At 73.4% G+C, this 9,465-nt stretch overlaps 2 protein-coding genes across 2 annotated transcripts in view; one reads left to right on the top strand and one right to left on the bottom strand.

Moving 5' to 3' along the window:
• Positions 1 to 842: 842 nt before the first annotated feature.
• Positions 843 to 7,271, bottom strand: H696_02016 (hypothetical protein). The gene is made up of 6 exons (XM_009495914.1): positions 7,052 to 7,271; positions 4,348 to 6,879; positions 3,208 to 4,008; positions 2,929 to 2,986; positions 2,040 to 2,529; positions 843 to 1,641 (listed from the first exon to the last, which is right to left on the bottom strand). Exons 2-5 carry the CDS (start codon positions 6,860 to 6,862, stop codon positions 2,148 to 2,150), a joined length of 3,756 nt encoding a protein of 1,251 aa, XP_009494189.1. The 5' UTR covers positions 6,863 to 6,879; positions 7,052 to 7,271; the 3' UTR covers positions 843 to 1,641; positions 2,040 to 2,147.
• Positions 7,272 to 9,066: 1,795 nt separating this feature from the next.
• Positions 9,067 to 9,465, top strand: part of H696_02015 (hypothetical protein) — a 2,583-nt gene continuing 2,184 nt past the window's right edge. Inside the window, exon 1 of the mRNA XM_009495913.1 lies at positions 9,067 to 9,288. The gene's annotated coding sequence lies outside the window, so the exon portion shown is untranslated. The remainder of the gene's footprint in view (positions 9,289 to 9,465) is intronic.

The raw sequence follows: 9,465 nt of genomic DNA, 5'->3' as shown, positions 1-9,465 counted from the left end.
CCGGCTGTCGCTGTGGCCCGGGTGGGGGGGGGGGGCGGGGCGGGGGGGGGGGCGAAAAAAAGGCCCCCATCAGGCCATCCCTCGCCTCCGGTTCCGCGCCCTAGAAAAGCACCCTGCTCCGCTGAGCCCCGGGCCCGGGTGGGGGGGGGGGCTCACCCGGTGGCCGCGCGCTCCTGCGGCGCTATTTTTTGCGGCCCTTGGCGGGGCGCCGATTGGCCATGGAGGCATTACCCCCAGCGCACCCCGGCGACCCCGTTGCCCCGCTATAAGGGGGCGGGGGCCGGGGCCGGGCGCGCGGGGGAGGCCCGGGCGGACATGCAATGATCATCCGGCGAGCCCGGGGCGGAGCCCCCGCCCCAGCCACTTGCCCGGCCGCCCCCCGGTCGGGCCTCCGCCCGGTCCATCAAGAGGCGGGCAAAAGCGTCCCCCCGCCCCCGCCCCCGCCCCCGCCCCCGGGCAGTATGCGGCGCATTGTTCCGACCCGCCTGACGGGGGGGGGGAAAAGGGAAGAAAAAAAGAGGGCGGGCCGCCCCGCGCCGAGACCCCGGCCTGAGCCGCAGCTGGCCATGCTAGCGGGGCAGGCATCGGCCAAGGGCAGGCGCCAAAGGCCGGCCCGCCGTGGCACGGCTGCCAGGAAAAAGGGAAAATAATAATGGCTGGATGTATTACGAGCAAGCCATTTCCCCCCCCCCCCCCCGCAGCCCCAGGAAAAGGCCCCTCACACCGGGCGCGGCGGCGGTGGCCTGCACAAGGACGAACGTTCTATTTGGCCCCGGTCACGCGGGGGCCGAGGCAGGGCCTGCAGCACATTGTGTGCGGTGGGGGGCACATGCGTAGGGGGATGTGCGCGCGCGCGTGTGTGTGTGTGGTGTGGGCGTGTCTGTTGGCGTGCTCCCCGGGCGGCGGCGGGGCCGGCCCGGCCCGGCCCGGGATGCGGACAATGGCCGCCCGTGTGAAGGGGAGGGCTGTCTGTCGGTGGCGGCCGATCGGCGCGCGGGCATGGGGGGGTCAGGGCGCGGCGCCGAGCGGGGCGCGGGCGCGCACCGGCGCGGCCGAGGGCCGCACCGCGCCGCCCATCATGTTGGTCGAGTGCACCGAGCCCAGGGGGTCCGTGCCGTAGAGGCTGTCGTGGGCGCCGCCGCCGGCGTCGGTCCCGGGACCGACGGGGCCCGGGCCGGCGGCCCCGGCGCCGGCCGAGGCCGGCCGGTGGGCGGCGCTCGCGCACCCGGCCGACCCGAAGTCCGGCTCGCACTCGAAGCCGGCCGGCAGCGGCGGCTCGGCGGCCCCCGGGCGCCAGGTGTGCCCCGGCGTCTGAGCCACCAGCGGCCGGGCCATTTGGATGATGGCGCCCAGGCTGGCCAGGGCCGCGGCCGAGGTGGGCCGGTCCCCCGGGCGTTGGGCCCAGCACCGGGTGGCCAGGTCGGAGAAGGCCTGGCGCACGGCCACCGGCCAGGGCCCGTGCACCGGCCCGGTGGCCGGGCGCCGGCCCTCCAGGACTCCCTGCTCGACGGCCTGACGGGTGTGCCCGGCCCAAAGCTGCCGCCGGGTCATCAGCTCGACCATCATGGACCCGAGGGCGTACATGTCGCTGTAGCGCGCGTCGCAGGCGATTTCTGACTGGTCCCGGTGGCAGGCGAAGAGCTGGCGCCCAGTCGGGGGGGGGACGGGAGGGCCGAACACGAAACGGGGTTAGTGTTTCTGGCGGCCGGGGCCCCCGACGCGGCGGCCCGATTCCTCGTGCCCGTGAATGTTGTGCGGCCGGACGTGCGTGAGCCCGATCGCCCCCAGGCATCCCCCCCCTCCGGCTCCGGACGGGGCGCGCGGGCCTGGGCCGATCGGCCGACGGCTGCCCGGGCATGGTGCGCCCCCGCGCGCGCGGGCGGGCACGCCAGTGTGCGTGCGCGCCTGTGGCTGGCCGCATTTTCCGGTCGCCCCGTTGCCCCCCCCCCCCCCCCCCCCCCCGCTGCCCCCCCGCCCCCGGCGTCGTATGCAAGTGTGCGCGTGTGTCGGCCCGCGGCCCCGCCGGGGTGGGTGCGCACCTCGGGCGACGCGTAGCGCGGGGAGAGCCCGGCCGGCGGCGGGCCGTCCGGCTCCTGGGTCCAATGCCCGGCGCCTGCATGGCCAATGGGCCGGGAAATGCCGAAGTCTCAGATGACCGCGCGCCAGAAGCCGCCCCGGCCGGCGGACAGGGCCAGGCTGGTGTCGCGGCTGGCCCGGTTCTTGGCCTTCAGGCGCATGGTCTCCGCTTGGGGCCGGTCGATCCACTGGAGGAAGACATTGGAGGCCTTGATGTCCGAGTGCGAGAACCCCAAGTCGTGGATGCTCGCCAGCGCCGAGGCCACCTGCCGGGCCACGTCCAGGGCCATGTGCCACGGGACGGCCAGGCGCTCCGGGGCTAGCCCGGCCAGCGCCTTGCCGGCACAGTGCAGCTGCGTGTGCAGGTCCGTGTCATACACCGGGGTGATGATGGACGGCGGCGAGTGGGTGAATGCCAGCAGTGGCACCGTGTGCACCGCCTGGCTCAGGGCCCTGCGCGGGGTCCGGCGCCGATGTCCGCCGGCAGCGACGTCCGCCGCGGGGGAGAGAGGCGGGCGGGGGGGGGGGGGGGGGGGGGGGGGGGGGGGGGGGGGGGGGGGGGGGGGGGGGGGGGGGGGGGGGACGGGCGGGGCGGCCGGGGGGGGGGGGGGGGGGGGGGGGGGGGGGGGGGGGGGGGGGGGGGGGCGGGGCGGGGGGGGGGGGGGGGGGGGGGGGGGGGGGGGGGGGGGGAGGGGGGGAGCGGGAGGGCGAGTGTCAGAGATTGTGGGTGTCCGGCCAGGGGGCGGCATGCGCGAGAGGGAATGCCGCAGGCAGGCACATGCACCGCCGCCATTGTGTTGGGGCCCGGGGGGGGGGGGGGGGGGACGGGGCATGCCCGCGCACCGCACGTACCAAGTGGTGATGAGCTCCTGCTTGAAGGCATCCCAGGCGACGCGCGACTCGTCGCACACTGTCCCCGCGCGCGCAAGCGGGGCCGCAGGCCAAGAGGAGAAGGGGTCCAGCAGAGTACCAAGGTCGGGGTTAGGACAACGGCCGGGGTCGCGAGCGGATATGGCGGGCCCGAGAAGAGAAAAAAGAAGCGGCAGCAGCAGCAGCAGCAGCAGCCGCCGCCGCATGGGCAACAATGCACAACAGCCCCAAGGCCAGCCCGCCCCGGGGGCAGGGGCGCACCGAACACCGTCTTCACGGCGGCCAGGCCCCGGCCCGTGGTGCCGAAGCCCTCGAACTCAATCTTGTCCAGGTTGTTCAGGTGCGTCTTGGTTTGGAAGGCCTCCAGGCGGAGGTGCGCGGCTTTGACCTCGGCCTGGCCGCCGACCCCGAGGACCGGCAGGTCGTCGGAATACTCGACGGCCTGGTCGTAGTCGATGTGCAGGAAGCCTGGCAGGCTGGGATCAATCATGTTTGGGCGCCTGGCGGCGGCGGCGGCGGTCGCGCCTGCCTCGCCGTCGACGCCCGGCGAGGAGGCCCCGCTGCCGGTGCTGATGTCATCGTTCGACCCGGCTGACAGGGCCGGCGACCGGGGGCTCCCCAGCAGGTAGGACGTGCTGTTGAGCGTGGAGCTGGAGTCGGAGAAGTCCCGCAAGTCCGGCGACCCGGACTCCGGGTCGCCCGCCCTGGCGGGGCCCTTGCCCCGGGGGCCGCCGGGCCCGGCCGAGCCGGCGTCATGTTCCGAGGCGTCGCCCCGGCGGCGGCGCTGACGGATGGCCACAAAGCCCACCCCCAGCCCCACCACGATGACCAGCAGCAGGCCGCCTCCGGCCCCGCCGGCAATCAGCATGTAGTTGGTGCCCCCGGCGCCCGGCGTGGTGCCCGGGCTGCCGCTGGTGGAGAAGGAGTCCGATGAGCCCGGGCCGGGGCCGGAGCTGTGGCTGCCGCTCGCCGAGGACCCGGGCCCGGGCGAGCCGCTCGAGCTCCCCTGGCCGGGGCCCGGCCCGCTGGATGCGGAGTCCGAGGAGTCGGGCATCGGCGGGACTGCACACGGAGGGGAGGGGCGGGGGGAAGGTAGCTCACCCAAGGAGGCGGCCTATATCCGCAAGGAGGCGGCCGATGCCGCCAGGATGACGAAGAGGTACCAGCTGCACCAGGAGGAGGTCCGCTGCCGGCGCCGCCACGGCAGTTCCCTTCCCCCCGGGCGCCCGCCGGGCGGCGGGGCCATTTGTTTCGCCCCACATGCCCGTGCCCCATGTCACTCCCCCGCCCCCCCCCCCCCCCCCCCCCCCCCCCCCTGCACCCATGTCCCTCCTCTCGCCTCCCGGCTCGCCCGGCCCCCGGCTCCTCGGCCGGCTGCGCCTCTCGGCGCCATGCACGCACTCAGCTCACAGAGCCCCATCGTCCGATGGTAGCCCGGCGCACAGAAGAGACAGTGGTAGGCCGTGGCGCCGGTGCACGTCTTGCAGGCCTCATCGCAGGTCTCGCACACATTGAACGGGCGCTCGTCCTCCGGGGCGGCCGGGCGCAGCCACATGCCGGCCGGGCAATCCAGCACGCACATGCCATCCAGCAGGGCGGCATCGGGATTGGCACAGGCGGTGCACCGGCTGGCCCCGGCGCACAGCGAGCACCCGGCCGGGCAGGTGTCACAGGCATTGGCCTGCGGATTGTAGAAGTACCCGTCGCCGCAAATGGCCGCCGCCTCGGCCGGGCTGGCGAAGCCCCGGCACTCGGTCGACTGGGGCGGCATCACGGCATCCGGCTGGCACAGGACACACTGGCCGGAGGTGTCGAGGCAAAGTTCGCAATGGGCCGGGCAGGCGGCGCACTGGCCGGCCGGGGCCCCGGCCGGCCGGAAGTACCCCGCCGCGCAGAGGGTGCACGATCGGAAGTCCCCGAAGGCCCTGGCCGGGGGCTTCTCCTGGTAGGCCTCGGCACACTGGCACAGGCCGAGCCCCTCGGCCCCGGTGCTCGGGAGGGTGGTTGCATCGCAGGTGGCCGCGCGGAAGCACGACCGGCTGTAATGGCCGGCGGCACATTCGCCGCAGGTGGGCCCGGTGAAGCCGGCCAGGCAGACACACCGCCCGGCTTCGGGGCCAGCCAGCGCGCAGGTCCCCCGGCCGCTGCAATCGCAGCCATAGCTCCGGGCCCCGAGCAGCGGGTTGATCGCCAAGCGCAGGGTCACCATGCCGGCGTTGTCGCCGGTCGCCGGGGCCAGGACCTCCGCGTGGATGAGGGCCGCGGCCGTGGGGCCGCCCGGGCCCGGGAGGACGCCCCACATGAGCCGGCTCTCCAGGGCCAGCAGCGGCACCGGGCTGGCCAGGAGCGGCCAATTGTCCTTCCGGAAGCCGACATTGCCCGGGATGAAGGGCTGCCCACGCTGGCGCACGCCCACATTCAGGGCCCGGGCGCCGGTGAAGAGGCCCGGCCGGTCCAGCGGCCCGGGGCCCGGCCGGTAGAGCATCACCTCGCCGGTGGCGAAGAAGGGGGAAAGGTTCTGCACTTGGGGATTGGGCTCGTGGTCGGCGAAGGTGACCTGGTGGCGGGCCAGCCGCGGGCCATGGGCCGGCGGGGTCCCCTCGGCCGGGGGTGCCCCCGGGCCGAAGTGCCGGTCAAGCATGCCGGCCATCGGGCCCGGCAGGCCGAGGCAGCCGCTGGTGTCCGCCGGCCGGGCGGCCAGGCTCGCCTGCAGCACAAACAGCTCCCCCCGGGCCAGGGCCGCCTGGCTGGGGGCATCCTGCAGCGGGCCCACCGCGCGATTGGCAAACACCCAGTACCCCAAATGGGCCACCCCATGATCGCGATAGGCACTGACCAGGAGATCGGGATCGCCATCCCCATCGACGTCCAGCAGGGCCGCGTGCGGGACCTGGCGCAGGGTGGCGGTGCCGGCCTGCGGCGAGTCCGGATCCGCGCACAGGGTGACCTCCTCCGGCGCGGGCAGGGTCGCCGCGGCCGGGGCGCTGACCGGCAGCGCCTCGCCGAAGTCCACCTCGACCGGGGTCCCGGCCGGGGCGCACCCCCGGCACGAGGCCACCAGGTGGAAGACCAGCTGGTTGCCCTGGTGCCGGGCCACCAGCACATCGTCCAGCCCATCGGCATTGACATCGCCCCGGACCAGCCAGGTGCGCTGGTGCGCGTGCGTCAGCCGGGCCCGGAAGAGCACCCCCGACACCCGGGGCTCCGATGCTCCCAGGCACAGGGCCGCCACTCGGAGCTCCATCCACGCCTCGCCGGCCTGGTCGGCTTCCGAGAGAATGGCCACCTGCTCGCAGAAGGGCCCATCCCCCGGGGCCCGGCGGTCTGTGAGCACGGCGAAGTCCAGCACCGGTGGCCGGGTCGCAGCCGGCAGGCCGGCCGGGGCAAACACCAGCCTCGAGTCGGCCTGCACCCCGGGCTCGGGGCCGGGCGCCAGCTGGAAGGTCCCATGCATGAGCCCCCGGGCATCGGCCCAGAATACCCCACCGGGCCATTGCGAGGGCAGCACCTTGTCACGATCATACCAGGCCAGCGGCCAGGTGCTCAGCCGGGGATCGGTGTACACCTGGTGCAGGGGATGCCCCGGGGGGAAGGCCCCGGCGTGGACCGGCAGCGAGGTGGCCGGCGTCTCGGCCAGGAAGAGCCCGGACTCGACGGCCCCCTCCAGCGGCCCCATCAGCTGGATGGAGGTCTCCATGCGCATGACCAGCCGGGCCGGGCCAGCATCCTCGGGCAGCATGATGGTTGTGAAGCCGCGGATGCCGGGGACCAGGAAGTCCGGGCGTCCGGCGCCGGCCGGGCCGCGGCGCACCACCGCCGACAGACCCTCAAAGGGCTCTGGCAGCTCGCCGGCCTGGGCCGCAGCCCCGGAGGCCAGCGCCAGGGCCGCGACGAGAAGCCAGCACAGCATGGCCATAAGGGGGCAGGGGGTGACTGGACATGTGGCCCAGGGTGAGTGGGGGTTCGGCGAGGCAAGTGACAAGAGGGCGCGAGTGGGGGCGGGGGGGGGCGAGGCGGCGCTGGATGCCCGGGCAGGAGCCCCAACGGCCGAGCCAGTGGCATGGGTGTGGGCAAATCGGGCAGGGGGAGCGCTCGGGGGCCGTACATTCAGCGAAGGGAGGCCACAGGCGGCGCTGTGTCGTGGGGGGAGGGCGAGGGGGTCGGCGCGCTTCGAAGGAACGGCAGAATGCTGGTGGCCCTTGTGCGAACAAGCACTCGGGGGAATATGTGCAAAATAAAACGAACAACAGGGGAAGCAGAGGAGAGTGCTGGATCACACAAGGACCGGGAGGCCAATCCTAGGGGGCCTTTTATTCCCGGCCACCGCCCCCGCCACTGTCCCCGCCACCGCGACTCCAGGTCTCACGTCGAGCGGGTCCCTGCGGGCGGCGTGTCCCTCCCCCAGGGAAAGGTGACGGGGCAGCCGGACGCCCGTCTTGTTGTTCTTTCCCGCTGGGCATCCGAGACCCAGCCGGAGGCATGGCTGCTACCTTCAGATTGCTGGAGACACTGCTCGCGCATCCGGGATGTGGGGCTGGCACACGCACACACACCTATCGACAGTCGCCTGTCCACATGTGTGTGTGTGTGTGTGTATGTTGCAGCGCGGTATCGAGATCTTCCTTCCCGAGTCACGGCTTCGAGGGGCCCCTCTCCGGGACATGCATCCCCCTACCCGGCATGTCTAGATCCGTCCTCCTGTTGGCCTCCCCCTCCCCGCCCCTTCCCACGGCCGGGGTCCCTGCCCAGCACGTCGCCGGGCGTGTAGCACCCCGGGGCCCGGGCGCGATCCGCGGCACCAGGGCCTTGCCCCCGCCCGCACGGAAACAAACACCCAACGAGGCGGCCCATGGCGAGGACAAGAGCGCCACAGCAGAACGGGGAAGCCCCCCCCTCCCCCGCCCTTCCCTGAGTCCCGCCACAATGTCCAGCCAGTAGCGCATCCCCCCCCCTTAGAGCGGCACACCCAGTCACACGCTCGTCCTCCGGCAAGTTGGCCGGGGCATCGCCCACCGTTGCCGTTTTTATTGCCCCCCCCCCCCCCCTCCCCGGCCCAGGGCAGGCGGCCCTGTGCTCTTCCTCCCCCCCGCTCGGGGGCTACGCGCCAATCCTGCTCTCGACCCGCGGATGTAAATACCAAAATAAGGCCCAGCCCGACCCACGGACCCCAGGTCCGAGTACAAGCATCGTAGATGGCGCGCATCCGTCGGGCTGAGAGCGTTTGCCATCTCGTAGTCCCGCATGCGGCGGCACCTGGGCCCCTTCTCGGGCATGAACCCGTGCAAATGCACATGACCCTACTTCTGTCGCAATGTCATGTGCCAACGATCGGACCAATTAACACCGCCGTTCTGGTGGGCCCCGGGCGCACCGGGCAGTCCCATCAGGAGGCGGCGGCAGGTCAAGGGGGGGGGGGGGGGCGCGCGCGCGCGCGGGGGCGCGGGGGATATCGTGCCCCCCCCTGCCGCGCTGATCTCCCCATTCGGCCCGGCTTGCCCCCTCTCGGGCAATCCCTCGCTCCCGTCCCCGTTGTCCCCGGTGTGCCCCTGCGTGCCTTGCGCCCGCCGTGGGTGTCCTTATTTTTCTCCGGCCGGTTCTCTTCGGCTCTTGCCTCGGGGTTCGCTTTGCTGTCCTCGGTGTGCTAGCGCGTCGATCCTTCGGGGGAGATTGGGACGTGCGCGGCCCCCGGGCCCGGTCGTCACTCCGGCCTGTTCTGGTCCTGCTCCTGGGGCGGGGGGGGGGGGGAGGGGGGGGGGCTAGGGGCGTGGTGCTGGCGGTGGGGTGGTGGTATTGCTGACGGTGGCGCGCGCACGCGGTCCCGGCCCGTGTCAATCCTGCAGATCGCGCCGGTCCACGCGAGAAGGGCGGAGATCTTCGTGTCGTTTGTGTGTGCATGTCTGCGCGCCTGCCGGTGGGCATGGCGCCCTGGGCTCCCGCACCGGACGGAAGCTGGCCGGGTGGGATGACGCGGCTAGCTGCGGCGAGAGGCCGCCCCCCCCCCCCCCCCCGGCCGAGGCAATCCCGACACCTGGGAGCCTTGTCGGACACATCCGCACCCGCCTGGGCCTTTTGAGTCACCAGGGAACTGGCCGACCGGGTGCGGCCCTGGCACCCCCGCCCCACCCTCCTCTCCCCTCCCTCCGCGCCCTCCTCCGCCCGGCTCCCCATTCCCGTCTCCCCGCTTTTCCTTCCCTCGCCTGCCCCACAGCCCGGCCCCGATGGCCTGAGCCGGCATCACAACCTTTCCCCTTCCTCTCCCTCTTTCCCTGCTTGCCGTTCGCCCTCCCCCGCCCGCACAGCCGCTCGAGGCGCGTCGCTGCCGGACCTGGCGTCCTTGCGTGTGTGCGTCCTTTGTCCCTGCTTGCTCGTGAGAGGCGCAGGTGAGAGCCCCGCCAAAGGAGGCGTATAAACTGACACCCAACCTCTCTCTCTCTCTCTCTCTCTCTACCCCTCCCCCCTGCCCTCGCTCCCTCGTGCCCTCTCCTCCTCTCTTTCTTCGCCTCGGTTTCAGACTCCTCC

Source organism: Fonticula alba (assembly GCF_000388065.1).
Source record: "Fonticula alba strain ATCC 38817 unplaced genomic scaffold supercont2.3, whole genome shotgun sequence".
NCBI lineage: Eukaryota > Rotosphaerida > Fonticulaceae > Fonticula > Fonticula alba.
Note: the sequence above shows the minus strand (reverse complement) of the source record. Positions and strands in the feature narration are given on the sequence as shown.

Coding starts and splice junctions, on each gene's coding strand:
- H696_02016 (XM_009495914.1), bottom strand. CDS start 6,862: ATGGCCATGCTGTGCTGGCTTCTCGTCGCGGCCCTGGCGCTGGCCTCC. Junction 2,987..3,207: donor CGCCGTGAAGACGGTGTTCG/GTGCGCCCCTGC, acceptor GCGCGGGGACAG/TGTGCGACGAGTCGCGCGTC. Junction 2,530..2,928: donor CAGGAGCTCATCACCACTTG/GTACGTGCGGTG, acceptor GACCCCGCGCAG/GGCCCTGAGCCAGGCGGTGC.